Genomic DNA, 22,170 nt, shown 5'->3' on the forward strand with positions numbered 1-22,170 from the left:
TAAATGTATTACTCCGCTAAATATTTGATTTGAGTAGGTCTGAAACTCAAATAGGTGATTTTTTTTTTCATTCCTAAACTTTTCTCAAAATTTCCGAAAAAATGTAAATTTTGAAAAATTTTCCTGCATTTTTCTCAGTGTATCCATGTCAAAAGAATAATATCTTAATGAAATACTTTTAACATTTCCCTTTCCTTTTAAGAAAATATTGTAAAAGAAGAAAAAAACATCATAAATTCTTCAAAAATATCTGAAATATCTCTACCCTCCCCCAGCCTCGCCCCTTCCCTTTGGCCATTCAAGAAAATATTTACTAAAGGAAATATAAAACCATAAAATAAACTATTTCCAGATATTCACCTGTCATGTATGGCTAGTTGAAAATACCCCATTCTTTTTGGCTCCCTTGCCCCTTCCCCCTTCCCCCGGGCCCATTCCACTTTCATGTTTATGGAAAAGATTCTTGCGATTCATAAATTTCCAAAAAAAAAACCAATAACGTGGCAGGAGTAAAGGGGGACAAACTCTTTCCATCCACACGGCAGAAGTAAAGGGGGCACCACGACAGTTCTTAGTGTTGGGGCGTTGTTGTTGCTGTCGCTTCTGCTGTTTTTGTTGGTCTTATGCCAAAGATCAATACAGGTTATGTAAACAACACAGAAAATTCTTCAATGGAAACGATAAAAGCAGAGATGAGTCTGATGATGGCTGCAGACAACCATCAACAACAACAACAAAAAGAAAACTAAAACGCGCACTCCAAAGGCAAACTTTGGTGTACGAATCTGGTTGGCGGCTGAGTATTTTACACACAGGAAATGCCCATACATTAATATTTGCCGTTGAATTTTTTTATTTGGGTTTTTTGGAGCAAAGCTTCCATACATTATAAGACATCGGTATGTAGGTGTATATGTACATATCTTTGTATTTTGCATTCAAGATTCTACGCTACATGTGTTCGTTCGTTCATTTTGGGTATTCTTACTCCAAATTTCTTTTTCTGTTTTTTGGCTTGTGGTGGGTTTCTGTGATGGCGGCGTAAAACAATTCTTAATTTCGGTCTTTTGGGGATTTTGCAATGAAATACCCAACCGCAGACAGACGAACACACACAGATAAACATTCGTACATACATATGTATGAATGTATGCTGCACGAATGTTTGTTTGTTTGTATACCTCCGCCTTTCCTTCAATCAAACATTTCACATCTTCTTAAAAATATGCCGCTCATCATATTATCCGCTGTAGCCATCATCAGCCTCCTCCTCTGAAGGAGTTAAAGTAGCGTTGTTGTGACTACTGGTTTGCTGCTGGCTGTCGTTCGTTTATTTCGCTTTTTTATGAAGGCGAATTCTTAGGGGTTTTCTTTGGAACTACAACAATTTTATTTGTTTTCTTTTGTTTTTTAATTATGAAAATATGTAAACAAAAGAGGGGATAAACATCCGTTATAAATTGTTTTAAATCAGGTGGAGATGGCGTCGGAACATGGTGTAAGATATGAGTACATACATGTGCTCAGTGGGAACAGGTTAAAATTGCTGGTTTTAGAGGTAAACGTTTTACCGTCCATCAAGTACCTCCTCCACAAAGGGTCAAAACTTGGAATAATTGAAACTTTTATACAGGGTAAGATAAAAAACTGCAACAAAGTCAAACGCCATCATTTTTACATATTTTTCTTTAAATGTCGGAAATAGCATCAAATTTTAGAAAAAGTTCAGATTTGTTCGAATTGGTCACCTTTGGCACGAATTATGGCCTTCAAACGGCCCATGAAACCGTCATACGATGCCCACAATGTTGCTCTGCGGCGAAGCGCTTGCTTGAGGTGATCGATACTTTGATATTTTTTAGTGCCAACCTTACTTTCCAAAATACTCCAGACACAATAGTCCAACGGATTGGTATCCGGAGATTTAGGTTGCCATTGTGCGCTGGAAATGAAGCACGTGCTGAGTGCGATGGTGATGAGTCCCTGTGCTGTTTGCATGACCAAAGCTTTAATACACCCTCCACAATATTTTCGCGATAATATTCGGCATTTATTCTGAAGCCACGGTCGATTAATAAGAGCGGAGAGCGATCATCAGCTGTTATGGCAGCCCACCCCATCACCTCATCACCATGGCCGGCGCTTGAGTTGTGGTGGCCAACCGAAGATGCCCATATTCAGCTGACCTCTTTGGTAAAGTAAACACGATCATTTTGTTTGCCCTTTTTTACAAACTGCTGGACAACGAATGTTTTCTCATCGGAGAAAACAAAATTCAAAACTTTCGGCCAAGCAAGGCAACTCTTTAGCTCTTTGGAGTCTATTTTCTTTCTGTTGCGGTGTAAGTTCTTGCACTTTTTGGAATTTCAAAGACTTTACCCCGATCTCATTTTTCAATCTCTAAATCTCCTTCTAAATCTCTAAATCTCCCTTAAATTTTCATTTTTTAAGGAATGAGTCAAAAGAGAGAAATATTTAACCTCAAATTTCAAGGATAGACTCAACTTTCATATTTTTTTCTTTGTGTAATTAAAAACATAAAATCTTAGCCCAATAAAATAAATCTTTATAGGCAATTTCGCAATGATCTGGCAAATGTTAACACCTTCGAGATTTCATAGAATCAAGTCTATAGCAAACCTATCAAATTTAACAAAATTGAGGATGTTCATTCTTGCATGATATCAATCAGTAAATTTTGTATACAAATATTTATAGATTTGTATTATAATTTATGGGCATATGGGTACCTACAAAAAGCTAGAAAAAATCTCGAACACATGTGGCAATAATTCTGAACATGGCTGTGTATTTCATGATGATTCTCATTTTTATTATTTATAGGAAATTTCATAAAATTTCATTGAAGATTCCGTTTCACGCCATCCATACATATATGTGTGTGGGGATATACATTTCGACAAACAAATGTACATCTTTCACATTCAAATCGTCGTCATCATCATCATCGTGCCCAACCAACATCAGAACAATCGGCAGATTCAGATTTTACAATCGCCAGGCCGTGTAGTATTTTTTCCTCCATTTTTTTGTTTCATTCAATGAAAACAAATAAACAAAAATTATTTCATAGCGTTTTGTTTACGGCAGGCATTGCCGAGAGTACGTCTGTATGGTATTGGACATACGATGTCCGGACAACAACAACGACAGCACATTCGATACTCACTCTGGCTGAACACCATGGTGTAGGTATTTGTATATTCTTTGGGGCATATCCCCTTCTTCGGCCATAGAATGGGGTGAGACCGAATGACTCATTTCTAAGTATTTGCATCAATTCCGTTTTTTACCGCTTACTCTAGGGCGGCAGCAAGTGTTGTTCATGTTCGTACGTACGTGCCAGCGATGTTTGTTGACACAAGTGTTGATTCAAACCCCCTTCCTCCCTCCTCAGTGCCATAAAAAGGAGTCCACCAAATGATGATCATGCCAATTACTCACTCAAAGTCCAACAGAACAGAAATGAACATGCATGAATCTGTTTCGTCTTGTGTTGCTCTTGCATACAAAAAACAAATTAATGCTACTCATTTAAGCTGTATGCATCGACCTCCTCCCATTCTCTGAGTCATAACTTTTGGGTAAACAATCATAAATCATTTTGAACTACTTTTCCGGTAACGAAATGAAACAAAGCGGAGTGAAAGAAGAAGATTCGTCTGAAAGACAAGCTTTTTTCAGCACCAATCATTTTTGAAAATCTAGTTTTCTTCAAGAAAAAAGTGGTTAATCGATTTTATCTATCCAATTAGAGAAAATTACCTGCATAACAGTTTTGGGAACGGCAAGGGAGAACCATAAACAATCGATTTGAAATCTATTATTCGGAAAAAACCAACTTTCAATCATAGCTTGAGTACGGAATTTATAATCTGAATCATTGATTTGATTATCAACACCTTCCTTCACTATAAAATTGATTTCCCTAAAATTGAATGAATTGAAATTCCAACACAGCATGGGGACACTTTGAAAGCGGAATTGGAAAAAATGGTGTTGCAACAACAATTATAATAAATAGAAAATTATTGATAGCTTTCTATAATTTAATAAATTAAAAAAAAATGAATAATTTTGATTCATATCACCAATTTAATGGATCATTTTAGATTAATTTTAATAACATTTGTTTCTATGTTAAGTTCTATGTATAATAACATAAATCATGCATGACCTCTGTAAAGGAAATGTTGTTAACAGAATGCATTATATTTTTGGGAATAAAGAAAAATATGGGTTTGGTTGGCTCTATTATAAGTTGATGCTGGGTATAACCTCTCAGAGCTATATAAGGCCCTGGGAAGGAGTAGAAAAAACCTACAAAGACATTCTGTTAATTAGCAATAGCCTTTTGGAAGGGTCAACGTGTGGGATAAAAGACACAGAAATACAGATCAATCTTTTGTCTGCAGGCAGGTCAACTTTGAAGATGGGCTATATCGGTCCACGATATCGTATGGCTTCCATATAACGGTACCCCCCCCCCCCCCCAATATTCGGTATTTTGATGATTTTAGCCTAATGTTTTCAATGAAATTGTCTGAAAATCCACAAAAGAAGTTCCTTCTGAGTACTTTACCTCCTGGAAGAGTATTATCTATATTGGCCCACGATATCTTATATCCCCCATATACCAAATTTTAAACAATTCCGGTGAATAATGTTGCTAAAATCATAAAAAATACAGAATATAGGGAGGTACTATATTCGGTATTTTTATGATTTTAGCAACATTATTCACCGGAATTGTTTAAAATTTGGTATTTGAAGTTCGTAATTAATACTACAGCCTAAGACGTACAACGATACCTAAACCCCACCCCCATAATTAGATTTTTTGATTTTAGGTACATTTTTCGCCGGAGTTGTTTCAAATTTCATATTTGGAATTCGTAATGGTTATTACAGCCTATGACAAAAAATTGCGTATGCACCCCCACGTCTTCGTAAGGCCTCCATATGACGGCACCTCCCAATATTCGGTATTTTAATGATTTTAGCGACACTATTCAACGAAATTGTTTGAAATTTCGTATTTGAATTTCCTAATAGGTACTACAGCCTGTGACAGAAAATTGTCTATGCAGGAACAGGTCTTCGTTTGGCCCCTGTACAATGGTACTTCCCTTTATTCGTTATTTTGATGATTTTAGCTACATTATTCACCGGTTTTTTTTTCAGTTTGGTTTTTGAATAAAGGGTGAGATAAAAAAATGCAACAACGTCAAACGCCATAATTTTTACATTTTTTTAATAGCATCAAATTTTAGAATAAGTTTAGATTTGTTCGAATGAAAACGTTATATTTGCTGCTAAAACAACTTAACATTGGTGATTATGTTGTTATGATATCGTAACAGCAGAGATATTTACACCTGGTGACAATATTTTGCTTCTGTCTTGTCCCATCTTTATACTTCTATGTCTTTGGTAAAACGTCTTCGTTTTGTTTATCTCTCACCAACAAACTAGAGAGCTTATGCTAATCAGAATTAACAGGATGTCTGTGAGCCGTTACATTGCATGTTATTTACATAAGTCTGTTGACATAACATAATAACATGTCATAACATAAATCTCTTACGAATTATTCTTCTCTTCTTCTTTTTTATATATTTAAATTTTTGTTATTTTCTCTATCGCCACCAGTTCCTAATTTCCCTCTACACGTTGTTTTTTTTTAAATTTTTTACAATCTTCAAATACTTTCTTTCTGTTTTGGTGGCCAATTAAGTTGATGTTCCTTTAGGGAATGATTGATTTGTTAAGGCGTAGTAGAGAGTGTGTGTCGGGCATAAAATTAATGAAAATTAAATAAAGAAAGAAACAAAAAACCAACAACAACACCTAAGAAATTTTCAAATCTGTCAATTTTTGTTTGACAAGTCGGGCTTTATTTCACAATGATTATTGATGATGGCAAAGCGCCGCGGAGCAACAAAATACTTTATTACTTAATTTACTAACGCAAATTAGTTACTATTTGGGAATTTCCGTTGGCCATATATTTCAAAGTTCTCCATTTCTGGTCAATTATATTCGCATAATCGTTATAAAGAAGACACATCACAACAACAACAATAACAATAAAATTTATAAGATAAGGCATTTCAACCACACACACATACACAAATATTTGCCACCACCACAAATTACAAACAAAAGAAAGTTGAAATTCTATTTGTTTGGTTTTCCTTTTTATTTCTGTCTTCGTCACACAATCTCTGGCCGGAGCCGAGTTAAGTTTTGAACTATTTATGGTAAATCCGGTTTAGATAACCAAATGTAAAACTAACCATGTTCCGATACAAGTCTACACTACAGGTATGTGGAACAAAGCTATAATGTTGGCAGGCGGGCCAACCAGCCGGCTGACATAGTCTTCGATGATGGCTGCTGCTTCGGTTTATGGAAATTGATGAAGGCCGTTTTGTGAACTCATCAATGAAAGAGAAAAAATCATCATTTTTTTTGTTGTTGGGTAAATACTAATATTACAACAACAAATCATGTGTATAAAACAACAATAACACCAACAACATCTAAAAAATGTGTAAATTGTAAAAAAGTGTCAATCATTTGCATAGCTAAGAGCTTAACGCCCGCACATTGTTTTTGTGTCCGCTGTGAAATAAAACAATAATATTTTATGAATAGCAAACATGTGATTTTTTTACAATTTTTTTTTCTCAATTTAGTATAACGTCATCAATGAGAAGTTTGGCTGGTTCCACCTTTCCATGTTCATAGCAACAACAAAAAATAATAATAATAATGACAAACTCTAAAACCACCATCATCCTCCTCTACAACATCATCATCATCATCATCGTTTTGAAAACAACAATGAATCTCAGTCATCCTCATCATCGGCATGGCATTAAATGCGGGCTAATAATTAATTATTGTTGAATTGTTTTTTTCTCGCCATAACACGTTATAAAACAATTTCACACAAAGTCAATTATAATCGTTGTCTTTGGACTTTAATGAGATTTTCTATACCGAAATGTGTGTATGTATGTTTGTTTGTATGTTTCTGCTACCCTTTGTGAATGAATACTAATATGTGTATAATGAAATTCAATATTTTATTTTTATTTATGAAACTCATTGCACTATTGATAAAATAAAATTAGCAGAATCTATGACTGTTAGTAACATTTTAAGTTAACATTTTAACATGGAAGAGTCTGGAAAGGGGGAATAACATGAACATGGCTGTATTCTTCTTCTATGGAATATGGAAATGTAAAATGTTTTCTTTACAAACTCTTTCATTTGACTTTCAAAGGCATAAAATATATAAAGATGGGACATTTAATTGTTTCTTTGATTCAATAGATGGCGCTGGTAGTAGAAAGACATGCTATGTCGCCATATCCTAACATGGCATTATGTTATAATTTAACAGAGCTGACACTTTTATGGGGCTTTCGCCGATCATTATCGAATCACTGTACCAGCAAATTTTTTGCAATCGGCCTTAATGGTCTTAAAGACCATGTCTATCATATCTGATGCTTTTCTCCGAGGTTTTCCACCATTTTTCGGTGGCTTTAAAATAACATATTACTGTAATATTTCCAACTATTAAACGGCTATATGCATTTTGTCAAATCTTTATAGTCTTGTCTCTGCTTTTCTTTCCTTTTATGCAAAGTTTTTATTTCACATTGTAACAGAACAAGAATTGGGCCCAGATGTATACATACAAATATCTATCCAAAAACTTCAAAATTTGGTCCAGTAAAAATACGTAAAATTATTGTCATCTGCCATCTAGTTTGGACATTTCGACTAGTTTTCTGTACCCGTACTACTCGTATTTTCTGGGCGAGGTTTCTAAGGCAGGTTTATACACAATGTCAGAGCCGTATGATATTTTTACACATTTTATATTTAGCAGAGATGGGCATAATGCACTGTATTTTTAGTGCACTAATAATTTCACTATCACTATTCATTTAGTGGTAGTGCAATTTTTAATTCCACTACCACTAAAGGGTTAGTGGTAGTGAAAAATAAATTGCACTACCACTAACGCTTTAGTGATATTTAAAAAAGAATTGCACTACCACTAAATTTTAGTGGTAGTGAAATTTCAATAGCACTACCACTAAATTTAGTGGTATTTGAAAAAACTTGCACTAAATTAGTGGTATTTCATAAAAAATAGCACTAAATTAGTGCTATTTAGAAAAGTAATTAAATTTTATGAATATGTACTATATATTCTGGATTGTTGTTCCCTACTCACTTCAATAAACTTCATTATAGCTGGTATAATATTTATATACATAGTGCTTTTTTTGGTTTCGCCAAATTTTAGTGGTAGTGCAAATTTTTTTTGAAAAATCACTAAATTTAGTGGTAGTGCTATTAAAATTTCACTACCACTAAAATTTAGTGGTAGTGCAATTTTTTTTTAAATATCACTAAAGGGTTAGTGGTAGTGCAATTTATTTTTCACTACCACTAACCCTTTAGTGGTAGTGGAGTTAAAAATTGCACTACCACTAATTATTTGATTCTTAGTGCACTAAAAATTTAGTGCAATATGCCCAACCCTGATATTTAGGCTATTATAGCATACTTTAAGGCGCTTCTACTTTTTTTAGTCTACTACGATATATACCATACTTTAAATACAAATATATTAAAGCATTTATTTTTTCGACTAAAAACATTTTATAAAAATGCTAAAAATAAATTTAAAAAGAGTCACTTTTCACATTACTCTAACGTGGTGTGTAAACTAGACTTAGAACGAATTTCATATGTTTTTCCCAGTTTTATTCTATAAATAAACAAGTAAAATAGCAGTAAGTTCGGTCGGGACGAACTTTGAAAACCCTTCACCATTTGAAACGCATTTGGAAATTTTCAAAAAAATAAAATTTGTTAGAAATTATGTTAAAATCTTAAAAATATCGATTATAGGAAGTTGCCGTTATATTGGGGTCTTTACAAAGACGTGGACATGCATAGGCCAATTTTGTTATAGGCCATTACAATTAGAAAGAATTCCGGTGAATAATGTCGCTAAAATCATCAAAATACGGAATATAGGGAGGTCCGTTATATGGGGGCTATACGATATCGTGGACCTATATAGACAATACTCTTTCAGGGGCGTAAAGTACTCAGGAGGAAATCCCTGTGTGGATTTTCAGATAATTCCATTGAAAATTTTGGCTACAATCATCTAAATATCGAATATTGGGGGGTTTCGTTAATGGGGGCTCTATGATATCGTGGACCGATATAGCCCGTCTTCGAACTTGTCCTGCATGCAGACAAAAGATTGACCTGTGCAAAATGTTAGCTTCCTATCTTAGTTCGTTTTGGCTCTAGCGTGATTACAACAGAAAAAATTTTATGCGGTTCAAGATTATATATACTTTGTAGGGTCGAAAATTATTATTTCGATGAGTTACATACAGAATGATGAACTTAATATACCCTCCATACCATGTAAGGTGGAGGGTATTATAAAGGAATCAGTCCTTTCCCGTACTAGTTATGATTTAAATATTCGCCTAAAAGTATGCTCTACAATTTATATACCTGCTTTTGCCGGGCCCTGCCTTAAAACATATGTCTGCACTTGTCTATGACAAATTTTCGACAAATCGCAATCGATCTACCACAATTCCACCACAAGTCTACTTCATAAATGCAAAATTTTCAAATATAATCTGTTGTGATCTGTCACCAGACTGCTGTATTCAATAGTCTTCTCAGTTCCCCATTATTATATAAACCACCCATATGTGATACTCCATTTCTCCACTTCTTACTTTCCCTCCCCCTCAATATATTTTGTATATTGTAATTATATTTACATTTTTTGTCGCTACTGGAATGTAACAAACGACCAAGTAAGTGAATATAGTGAAATGTAGCCATAAATGAAAAAGTGTATGGATGTGTGTGTGTGTGCAAAGTTACTTTTATGAATGAATTTTTTCAAAAAGGCGGTTTACAAACAAAACCATGCAATTCCATCATCATCATCGCCATCACCAACCATAATGGCATTTCGTGCGTCGTCTTTTTGGCGGTTTCGAACGATATATTGGCTTTCATGCTTTTCTGCAATTTTTCTTTTACTGGATTATGGGCACCATGATGGTGGTGGGTTGGTTATGTGCATAGCCCCCAGACTGGCTGACTGCCTGGTTGAATGGCGGCGGTCTGTTTTCAGCGACTTCTGTTTACTATTTCCGCTTAACGTTGTTTGCCTCCTCATTGTTGTTGTTTTTTTTGTCAAGTTACTTGGGCGCCGAAGAAAAGTAAGCAAGTAACAGCAGTGTCGGTAATCATAGTCAGAGTCAGTCACTATAGGTATATGTAGTTGATTGTAGTAACTCATGTATAACGAACAAAATGTTCATTCATTAATTCATACGCTCCGCTCGTTCATTCATTTATTCATTCATTGAACAAATGGTTGCTTACATTTTTTGCCGCCTTCCTTGATATTGTTACAGTTTCTTGCTGCTGCTGCCGCTGTTGTTATTTGCTTTCTTTTCAACTTGGCGAACATAATTAACTTATATTTTTTATTTGTTTATTGCCTATATACACACACAGACACACCACCACCAACAGCAGCAACAGCAGTTGTCGTCGTCGTTGAGCCAGTTAAATTGGAAAAGATAGCAATCAGCGGCAGCAAAAAAGAAGAAAAACAAAAAAAAAACATTCCCAAACTAAAATTACTTGGGAACACACAATGTAACACACATTTTTTCCACCCATTTATGGCCACAAATTCTCATAGAGCAACAGGCTTGGAATTTTGTTGCTGCTGCTGCGTTTCTTTTTTTTATTGTAGTTTTGCAATATAAACTATTAATACCCGCCGCCGACAGCATGCAGTAAAAGTTCTACATCGTTTCATTAGCTAATTAGAATGATTTCCCGAAACACGAACGAAAACAGGAGGAGGAAATGGCAATGTCTGCATCATTATTAAGATACCATGGGTGTAGTATGCCTCCTCCCAGGAAAATATTGTGTGAGAGAGTTTACCTTCAACATTCCATCAGAATCATGGGGAACTTGTTGTGATTTTAGATGCCACTACAAAAAAAAAAAAAATTTGATACCAATAACAAAAATCCCATGTCTGTGGGTTTCTAGGTGTTTCCCTGTAATCTCCTTCCAGTCTTGTCAATCTTATATCTATCCGCCTTTTTTCAACTCCAAACCTCAATTTGAAAGAAATTGATTTTTATTTTTAGCCTATCTTTTTCTCGGGAATCTTAAAGATGTGTAAACGTAACACTGTCAATCATGGGACCATCAATCATAATACGAATTACAGATAAAAGATGATTCTCACAAAAAAAAATCAAGTAAAAAAGCTGTAAATTCCGCCGGACCGGTCTTTGAATTTGGAACGATTTAAGCAATTTTAATAAAAGTATAATCCGTTAAAAATTCAGTTAAAATCTTAAAAATATCCACCTATTGTCATAAACCATTACAATATTCAAATGCGAAACTTGAAAAAAATCGGTGAATAATGTATCTAAAATCATCAAAATACCAAATATTGGGAGATACCGTTATATGGGGGATACACGATGAAGTGGACCAGCACAGACAATTTTCTGTCATAGGCTGTAGTACCCATTACGAACTTCAAACACCAAATTTTGAACAATTCCGGTGAGTAATGTCGTTAAAATCATCAAAATACCGAATATATGGAGGTAACGTTATATTGGAGCTATACGAAGAAGTGAACATGCACAGACAATTTTCTGTCATAGGTTGTAGTATCCATTACGAACTTCAAATACCAAATTTGAAACAATTCCGGTGTATAATGTAGCTAAAATCATCAAATACCGAAAAAAGGGAGGTACCGTTGTATGGGGGATTTACGAAGACGTTGACCTGCACAGACAATTTTCTGTCATAGGCTGTAGTACCCATTACGAACTTCAAATACCAAATTTGAAACAATTCCGGTGAATAATGTCGCTTAAATCACCAAAATATAGAAAAAGGGAGGTACCATTATATGGGGACTATACCAAAACGTGGACCTACATCACCCATTTTCAATACTAAAAGTCCTGCAGACATAATACACATTTGAGTAAAATTTTATCAACCTACTTCATTTCGTTTGGAAGCTAGAGTGATTTCCACAGACGGATAGACGGACGGACATGGCTAAATCGACATAGAATTTTATGCTGATCAAGAATATATATATACCTTGTGGGGTATATTTCGAGGTGTTGACAAACTTAATATACCCTCCATACTCTGGTGGAGGGTATAAAAATAGACGAAAAATGCAATAATTTTGTTGTCATATTATTGGGAAGAGAATTGCAATACCATTTCGCAATTGATGAAGGAGGGAAATTCCTGATTTTTCAGAAGGAATTCCTGGTGCCAAATTCTTTTATTTTGTCTCCTCATTTTAGATTGATAGGAAAAAAATGATACAAACAACTGCGGTTCAACTCTAGCATTATGTATTTATTTATCCGTTTCTTTCGAAATTTTCAAGTAAATTACAAAATTTTCAATATTATATGTTTTATCTGCCCTACCTTTCAAATCGGTTCCATATTAAATTCCTCCGCCAACAAAAAAAAAAACACAATGATCTATGAGAACTTCCATTTCCTATAACATCTTTATTAAGTCATAAAAAATAGTCGACGAAAACGAACCTTGTACGTCAGAGAACAACTCAAGCAGAAACTAAATATTTTATTTTTTCTCGCCAAGATTTCAAAGTTAATTCATACATTTTTTATGTAAATTCCAAATTTATTTCATTTATTTAAATATCAAACATTTGTTTTCGTTGCTGTTGAAACTAGTTTCCCACACAATCACCAACCAACCAAACAATGAAATACATCTGTTCGAAGGTGTAGTCCAAATATAAAATATTAAAATTAAAAAAATTATATCATAAATTGTTCTTATAAATAAATAAAAAAAAAAATGAAACAAACTCGTTTCGTTCATATTATCATCATTCATGTAAAGCTTATGAATGGACGTTCAACGTATAACGTAACTCTCTTGCTTCTAGGTGAGTGTGTGTGAGTGAGAGAGAATAATAATCACGAAATGATTTTTATTAGGGATGACCGTAAGAGCTAAGAATTGATAATGAAATGGGAAATATATCAGCCGGTACTTGAGAAGAGTTATAGAAAATCCCAGAAAAAGTCGCAGCCGTTTGATTTACATTTGATGAGCCGCCGCCTCCAAAAAATTGTGCCGTTTCGTTGTGTGGTCGTTACATTCCACACCATTTTTAAGAAATACTACTTTTGTGCGGTTACCAAAACAATTTTCAGTTTTATTTTTAAAATCGTATATCAAGTGGAGATTTATATAGCAAAAGCCATTCATTATTATTTAAAAATGGCAACCCCTATATCAAATAAAAGTTCTAAGCGCTATTCCTACGCTTTGTTGCCACTGTTATTCAAATCGAAAAAAGGTATTCTGTCATTTGTTTGTTTCAAATTTTCTATTGAAAATACTTAGTTTGGTATTTTTTTTTTTTTTGTTTTCACAAAATCAAACAGAGCATCATATTTCACATATAGAACCATACTTCCACCCACCTCCCTTTACCCCCTCTCTCTGTATTCTTCCAATCATTCATCCATGCACATGGCGAGAATTCCTCATGCGAATGGATGTTTGCCCCGTTCATGTCTGTCTCTCAGTTACAACCGAACAACATTACAACAATCGCAGTCATTTTCAGTTTTGTTTGAATGAAAGCGCGATGCGATATGATGTCAGCAACGCAGCAACAAAAACATGATTTACAATTGAATGGAATAGAAAAAGGCAAAAAAAAAAACATTCACATCCGCTAAATATGAAACTTTTAAGTAAACAAATTTGGAATGAAAGCAGAGTAGCAGAACGCCCAAGCGGTAGGGTGTTGCTATACTGCGGCTCTCTGGCTGGCTGCTACTGGGGCTATATGGACTTTGTCACCTTTTAAATGGAAAAACATTAAATGCACAGTATCGTATGAATTGTTTATAGGAAAAAAAGCAGGCCCATAAAAAGTTTGAATGTGTGGGGGGTTACTGGAAACATATACCACATTCAAATTGTTTAAAGTTCCTTATATTATCCAAGATATAATTTTCACAACAAACATCCATTTTTGTGCCAAGTTGAAATCCCTACATGCATCAAGTTGTCTCACATTACATAACAGCAACTGAATTTTGTCCTCTACTTTTTCAGATGGTTTCTGCAGTTTTCGCCAAACATTTCCGGAATGGTGTGAAGATGATAGTCTACAAAACAAAGAAATGGAATCTAGTCGTAGCACCCAGGCAGATCAATTGATGGGTTTAAGGTAGGTTCGCAACATCATCTTTTTTAGATTTTTGTTTAATTTAAAAATTGATTTTTATTTTCATTTAGGTCTCTACGTATATCCACACCACATTCCGATTCGGCCTGCAGCAGCTCGGCGGAATCAAGCGATTGTGAAGGAACCTCACATCATGGTTTGAATGAGGCCCCGGTTGAAATAATTCCGAATCTATTTTTAGGAAATGCCATGCACAGTAATGATGCCAGAGCCCTACAAAAATACAATATTAAGGTAAGGAATACAATAAAATAATAAAAACAACATAAATTCAGACGAATATTTATGAACAATCCGGCAGCATCATTTGCATATCCTCTTATAAAACGTCCTGAATTTAAATTTACTAATTTTACTTCTCCTTTCCATTTTGCAGTACGTTCTAAATGTAACTAAAGATCTTCCAAATGTCTTCGAAGCTTCTGGCGGCATACAATATCTACAAATACCCATAACCGATCACTACTCACAAGATTTGGCGATGCATTTCCCCTCGGCAATACAATTCATAGGTATGTGTGTCGGCGTTTTCCTTCATTCATTTCATTCCTCAATAAACCATTCTCTTTCAATTTCACAGAGGAAGCTCGTTCCAAAAATTCGGCCGTGCTGGTTCACTGCCTGGCTGGCGTTTCACGTTCTGTTACCGTAACGTTGGCCTACTTAATGCGTACACAAGCTTTAAATCTCAACGATGCTTTTACTCTGGTGCGAGATCGGAAACCGGATGTATCGCCAAACTTCCATTTTATGCAGCAGCTGCATTCGTTCGAACGTCAGCTACGTTTGAACACCAACGAGGCCATGGATCAAAGCGGCAGCGGTGTGGGAGTGAATGTCATAAATACCGACATTTCCATGCGTCCTTGTGGTTCATCGAAATTCTCCTGTAATTGTATATCGACCGATTGCAAGTGCATACAATCGGGTGGATATATAGCCCAGTTGGCCAAAGCCGCTACCGGAATTTCACCCGATTCCGGTATTGAATTTGACCGATGGACACCGTCATCGGATACAGGACTTAAATGAGATCAACTTGTAGGAAAAAGTTTTGTACTGCCACCCACCAGCAATGAGCCACCACAGTCGCTAAATGCCGACAATATGTCACCGGCTTCCACCAACTCTTCCTCAACATCGACCACAACCACCATCGAGGCGGTATCCGTGGTTGAAGTTAACAAGAAGCCCAGCGCCGAAGAGTGAGTGCAATTGACAAACCGCAAACAGGACGTACAAAACCTTTTCCTACTCGTTTTAATCTGCCACAGCACAAATTTTTTGTCTCCCTCCCCCCTCATCTTCCTTTTTCCTATTCTATTGTTTAACCAAAACTTTAAGATCCTATTTTTAAAAAACAAAATAATTGTATATTGTATTACACACCTGAAAATATATATTTGGGTTTAATAAGTTTCCACAAAAAAACGGAGGAAAAAACCTCTGCCCCATACATAATTAGTTGAGTTGTATTCTTGAAGAAACAAAAAAAAAGAAAGAAAACACCCAAGTGTTGAATTGTTATTAAAATGTATTTAATTTTAAGAAAAAACAAAGAATGAAAACAAACAAAAAATCAAACCAGAAAACCCCTCCTACCCTGAAAACACATTCTAACTTGTAAAACATTTTGAAATGTTTACGAAAAGCAAATAAAAAAGAAAAAATAAGAAATATTTAATTAACTTGTGTATGTACAACGTACATACACAACACCATACTATTTAAGTCATTTATAATAATTAATATTATTATTATTATAATTTAACTGAATGGGAAACCCTAAACCAAGTTATTACCACAACAACAACAGAAACATGAAAAAGAATATTGTAATTTATACATAAGTATTCAAAAACCATGTAATAGTCCATATATACATATATTTATAAACAACAACAAGAAAACTGAAAAATGAAAGCAAAATATTAAAAAGAATTACTAATTTTTTATGAAATACAAAATCATTAAAACCTGAACATTTATTAAACAAATGAAAATAAACTGTATATTTTGAAACAAAACGAGCAAATTTACGTAATATTTTTTTTTTTTTTTTTTTGGAATACCCTTTCTAATTATTGATTGGGTTTGAGATCAAGTATATTTTTCGCCCCAGTGGTTAGTTATGTGTAGAAATTTTAAAATAGAAATAATTTGTTACTCAATATTGGAAGGTGTTAAAAAATATAACGACTATGACCCATGATGTCCATGACCCATGGATTTTGTTTTGATAACTGGCTCAACAATATTTGAGCTCCAAAGAGTCATTGAAATGGATAGAAGTTATTTTTTTTTAGAAAATTGAAAATTTTAATTGAGATGAAAAGAAAATTTTGTATGGAATATAAGTTCTGTGGAAAGTAGATTTCTATGTGGATATGCCATATTCCAAAGAAATTGTTTATTTATGGAAGCCGATGATTCCGAATAATAAGGTGAGGTTATCCCACTTTCAATTAACAGCTCACATTTATATCACCCAACGTTTGGCTCATATATATCACATATTTCAAACGGCTTGATTTACTTATCCAGAAACCCGAAAAATAAGGTTGTTGTTATTTTTATTTTCCAAATTTTGAACCACAGCTGAGCTACACTTTGTTCAAAGAATACAATTTTTGAGTGCATAAAATTTTCTTGCTTTCTTCTCTAGTGTTTATAAACATAATACCAGTGTAGTTTTGAGCCAAAACATTGCGAAATCCCCCCATGAGATTAGCACGCAACGAAGGTTTTTTTCTATAAAGATATAAATTAAACTGTGCAAATTTTCAAATAAATATAAACATATTGGATGAAAGAAAAATAACATATATGTATATTTGGAATTTGTACAAAGTACCATCAGGGCGTTAGAACAAACAAAATTAAAATATTTTATTAAGAAAGGCTGTGTAAAATAAGTAGATGCAAATCCAGACAAACAAAACCTGAACAAAGAAAATAACATTTCATACAAAAAATAAAATAAAGAAACCGGCAAACGGATCTAAACCACAAACCTAAGACTTACATGCGGATGTATGTATGTATGTCTCCGAAGGCAAATGTCTAATACCACCTCTCTAACAATTTAAGTCAAAACAAATGAAAACAAACAGAAACTGAAACGCATATTATTTTTTATTGAAACCATTTACATTGTGGCAAATGGTCATAAATCAATCTCAACAGGAGGACATTTGAATAGGCTAGAGTATTTAAAGAATATAAAAAGAAAAAAAAAAGAAACACCCACATATTTTAAACCAGAATAATAACTATTACCAGTGTTTTTGAAGTAAATTATGTGTATGAATTGCTAAATGGTTTTTTAGATGATAACGAGGAGTCTGGAGTGTTTTTAAACAAGAAAAATTTTGTGTAACCCTTAACCAAAAATCAAGTTTTTTAAAAAGAACACAAACAAATGTTGATGTTGAGAACAAATTTTTAAGTAAAACCACAACCTCAATCCTTTCATGAGACCCCTTGAAACCAGGACAAATATTTTGAAAAGAAAAAAAGAAATAAACGTTTTTAAATGACAAACAAAAAATGCCAAATTCAGAAACAAAAAAAAATGAAACTTAAAAAAGCAAAATGCATATTAATAAATTTTGCACATTAGTAAATTTGTAAAAGGTAAAAATATTAAAAACAATAAAAAACAATTTTTGAAAACCATTTGCTTACGTTGTCATTTTTTTCTTGCTAATGAAATACCCGCTTTTTTCGTACAATGGACAGAAAACTGTTTTTATTCAATATTGCTTTTTTCCAATGACCATAAAATGGAAAGCAATGACAAACAGATACAGAAAACAAATTCAAACATAGGTGTTTGGTGCCAAATCGGTATGGAATATAAAAATGATAAATTCGAAAAATAGAACACTTAAAAAATACTGCACACACAGACAGAAACACAGTATATCGTAAACCTAAAGCATAAACTTAATGAGTAAGTCTTTGGAACATAAATACATAGAATTTTAAATGCGTTTATCTAAGGACAACCTGCCCTAGCTATAGGAGCTGCTACCATTATTTAGTAAAATATTGTCATTGTTCGTTGTGGCATGGGCAGTCGCGGTTTAGAGACCTTTGTTGAAGTATACCTTGGCAGGTACATTTCCTTTAGTGTTTTCTAACATTTCCTCATAGAACTCCGGTTCAAGGCGTTTAATGGTCGATGTGTTCAGAGAGCTAAAAAAGTGGAAGAATTCGGATATGGTCTATGGCAAAATATGTTGCAGAGGAAAATACATACCAAGTTTGTGGGAACAGAGCACACGCAGTTGGCACCATAAAAAGTAAGCTGAAAGATTTGAATGTTAAAATATTTAAACAATGAATAGACAATTTATTGAAGTTCGTCGTTGTATCGTTATTCCTGATATCGGACGAAAGGGGCAATAGGCCTACGAAACCTAAATGCAGGAGCACACTTTTAGGCGCTTTTTTTAAATGTAATGTTAATGTATCAAATTTTAGTGTCAATGATATGCAATCTAGTATTGAAACCCTTTATTCTTGATTAGACGCCAAACTTGCACAAATATATGGCCTAGAGCAGCTCTGCTCAACAGCGAGAGTACGCTTATCAGTAAAACATAATAACATACAAACATAAACATATTTTTTGCTGCTGGATGTACTAAAATATGGTTTGGAGCACTCAAGCCAAAATTTAATTTGGATTTTTTAAGCTGTTTGCAATTCTATCATTAATTATCAATCATTTGCTTCGAGGCCGACATTTTAGCTCTTGTTTAGTAAGATACAAGCTTTGATATCCTGTCCTGAAAATTCTACCTTAATCAATTAAAACTTTTTTTAATCGGCAGTGTGTTTGTAATTATTCAACATCTAGAGAACAGACATATCGTTAAAGCTATTAGACCTGATAGTAAAAAAGAGATACTCTTTTAAAAAAGGTGTAAAATGATAAGCTTTGTAAATAAACAACTACAGGTTCCTAACTACACATTTTCATAATGAGATACGAACTTCTATGAAAATACAAAAAACTGATAAGCATGGCAAATAAATATTAGATTAAACTAAAATGTTTTACTCACAAACATCCAACCAAGGCCGTTTGGAAAGGTGCATTAATCCATTGCATACGTTTGTAAATTGGCAACTTTTCGACACGTTCCATAATGAAAGGCAATATTAACATACCAGGCGCAGCCATGGTAATACGTGAGAAAACTACTTGGCTGATGCCCTTCACGGCAGCCGTACGACTTTTGCCCACCACATTTCCATTTTCATCTTTTACCTCTATGCCATTGATAATTTCATTTTGACGCATTAGCGGGATATTGACACAATTTGCGGCAGCCACTGCTGCGAAGGGTACAAAACGCTGCGAAAGAAAAATGAAGTTTGATTATTTCATCTAGACGAAATTATATTTTATACAAACATACCTGGAATATGGGAGTTGCCTTCTTGGTCCAATAGTTCTTTAGACCAATGGCTGCAATTAAAGCTGAACTGGTGGCCGAAACATATGAAACACCCAGCTGCGTCACCGTGGTTGGCGAGTTTGCATTTCTGTTGGTGTAATTGACAACAGCATTAAAAGATTGATTTATGAATTGCCACAGGACGACAGCAGGGACAGTACGATAAAAAGCCAACATGCCACCAGTGATGAGCATACCGCCAGGCACCTATTTAGTGAAATAGTAAAATTAAAATCTTTCCTACAATTTGCAATAGAATTCGGGCTAAATGTAATGGGTTTGTTGGGTATTTAGTTGGCAGTCATTCAAAATCTAGTATTTACATGAGATACCTATAGATAAACATTTTGAAAAGTGAACATCTGTTTGTTTTAATCTCTGCTATCACGCGACTATCAAACGTGCCACACATCATCATTACAAAATAGACACATATATAGCCCATTAATGAGGATTTGTGAATTTGTTCATTCCCAATGAATCAACAATGACGCTAGATAATTGGATAACAATGTACATTCATCAAGGCTTTTTTGTGCTTACTTGGAAACTCATGCGGCCACAGAAGTTTTGTAATTCTCCAGTGTCTGGGTGGAAAGCTGAATTATATAATTTCATGGCATATTTCACTTTGTCGGGAGTTGTGTCTAGGGCTTCTCCTTTACGATAGGCATCGACTAGACTCTTGGCTTGTAGTAATCGATCGCTGGACACAACAACTGTTCTTGGGTCTGTCATCCAGGCGAAATGTTGGAAGCGCCCCTTAAAGGTGGACAAGTCATAGAGTGGCTTGTCAACATCAATTCGCTGTGCTAAGGCTGGCGGAAAGGAAAGATGAATGGAAGGATTACCAAGATTGTTTTACTGTTTACTTCACTTTTCTTACTTTGCATTTTTATTGCTGTAGGTTTTGGACTTGGAGAATTACGTAAGTTTAATTGTTTGTGAATTGTTTTGGACTCTCACAGCAACAATGGATATTATTGCAGGAAATGAGTGGTAGTGCGACGAACAGACTAATGGCACGGTTTCTTCTTGTGTTTTGTCCCAACAACACACAACAGCAAATTTAGAACTGCAAACACAATTCTGTCCGTCTTCTGTTAAAAAATAGCAAGAAAAAACGAAAACGAAATTAATATTCAAATATATGTAAGTACCTGTGCAATAGACACCAACAGCAATAAAGCTCGTCTGCCTTAAACAAAAAATTAACACCTGTTTTAAGCAAAAAATAACAAAAACATGTTCTGATTTGGCTTACATATATTTTAGTATTGACCTGTGAATATATCAATGAGAGTGTAGATGCTAAAACAAAACAAAATCTTCAAATATTCTTGCCGAAGATTTGTTTGGATACCGTCCAACAAATCAGTTTTATTTTATTTTTGCACGATTTAATTATATATGAATAATTCAAATGAAGTAACGAGCATAACTACATATAATTTTTGTTTTACAAATCAATTATAATTTTTTTAATTTTAAAAAATCGCGAAAATACGTAAAAATTTATAGCGAACTTACATCTTGGGGGCTCCTCTTTTCCGGTGTGAATGTTTTATTTTCATTCATTGGTTTGTATTCCAACGCTTTGTACGGCGCACCCTCCAACAAATCATATGCTCACAGTGTTTTGATATAGGAAAAAAGAAAATTAAAATTTATTTCTATAGAAAATTATTACATTTTTAATTGATTTCCTCTGAATATGACATGTTCAGTTTCAAACAAGGACCAAGAAATTAAGCGACAGCTTTCGAATATATTCATCAATTTTTCAGAACCATTTCTTTCATTCAGGTATTATTAAATAAATGTTGTTGGCATGATGTAAAGTATTTGGTGACAATTTGGGCTAGTTGGAGATTCACGTACGAAAGAAGATAAATATAAAAAAGACTGACATCCGTAACAATATAGCTTTCATACACTGTACCAAGGTAGATCTAACATCTACCTTGCACTGTACTACACTCTCAGCTGCATTGTAATCGTTTCAGGGATACATAGTGAATTAATTGTGTAAACGAAAGTGAAAACGCATAGCCCTAACATATGCTATTATTTGGCACAACTGCAAATATATATTGAAAGTTAACCAATAGTATATTCGGCCCTATTATGGTTGTCGTCGGCGTCGCAAAATTAAGTCGAGGCGACAATAATGATATTAGGGTTGTCGTTTTTTGTCGATAGCGACAAATGGTTGCCATTATCATTGTCGATATAACAGTCGACGTGAAGTCGATTTTTGAGAATATCTGTCGCCGT

At 34.3% G+C, this 22,170-nt stretch overlaps 2 protein-coding genes across 4 annotated transcripts in view; one reads left to right on the top strand and one right to left on the bottom strand.

The window, feature by feature from the left end:
* LOC101893471 (dual specificity protein phosphatase Mpk3) overlaps positions 1 to 16,099 on the top strand; it is a 35,738-nt gene extending 19,639 nt beyond the window's left edge. The window contains exons 1-5 of one of the 3 annotated variants that reach the window (XM_059120256.1): positions 13,426 to 13,519; positions 14,290 to 14,404; positions 14,473 to 14,656; positions 14,799 to 14,934; positions 15,003 to 16,099. In XM_059120256.1, the coding sequence (XP_058976239.1) occupies positions 13,441 to 13,519; positions 14,290 to 14,404; positions 14,473 to 14,656; positions 14,799 to 14,934; positions 15,003 to 15,454 (966 nt within the window). In that variant the 5' untranslated portion in view covers positions 13,426 to 13,440 and the 3' untranslated portion in view covers positions 15,455 to 16,099. Of the gene's footprint in view, positions 1 to 13,425; positions 13,520 to 13,894; positions 13,968 to 14,289; positions 14,405 to 14,472; positions 14,657 to 14,798; positions 14,935 to 15,002 lie in introns of those variants that run through there. The other 2 variants (XM_059120257.1, XM_011292955.3) reach the window with 2 other exon arrangements.
* A 1,440-nt stretch (positions 16,100 to 17,539) lies between these two features.
* Positions 17,540 to 20,921, bottom strand: LOC131800514 (sideroflexin-2-like). The gene is made up of 6 exons (XM_059120260.1): positions 20,780 to 20,921; positions 20,437 to 20,711; positions 19,855 to 20,100; positions 19,498 to 19,790; positions 18,687 to 18,734; positions 17,540 to 18,622 (listed from the first exon to the last, which is right to left on the bottom strand). The coding sequence occupies exons 1-6, from the start codon at positions 20,784 to 20,786 to the stop codon at positions 18,511 to 18,513; spliced, it is 981 nt and encodes a 326-aa protein (XP_058976243.1). The 5' UTR covers positions 20,787 to 20,921; the 3' UTR covers positions 17,540 to 18,510.
* Between the last annotated feature and the right edge of the window lie 1,249 nt (positions 20,922 to 22,170).

The sequence above is a fragment of the Musca domestica genome, unplaced genomic scaffold, assembly GCF_030504385.1.
Source record: "Musca domestica strain aabys unplaced genomic scaffold, Musca_domestica.polishedcontigs.V.1.1 162, whole genome shotgun sequence".
Lineage (NCBI taxonomy): Eukaryota > Metazoa > Arthropoda > Insecta > Diptera > Muscidae > Musca > Musca domestica.

Excerpts from the sequence above, each read along its gene's own strand:
- LOC131800514 (XM_059120260.1), bottom strand. Across the intron at positions 20,101-20,436 it reads GTGGCCGCATGAGTTTCCAA|GTGCCTGGCGGTATGCTCAT; the intron begins GTAAGCACAAAA and ends TTCACTAAATAG. Across the intron at positions 18,735-19,497 it reads ACGGCCTTGGTTGGATGTTT|CTTACTTTTTATGGTGCCAA; the intron begins GTGAGTAAAACA and ends CAAATCTTTCAG.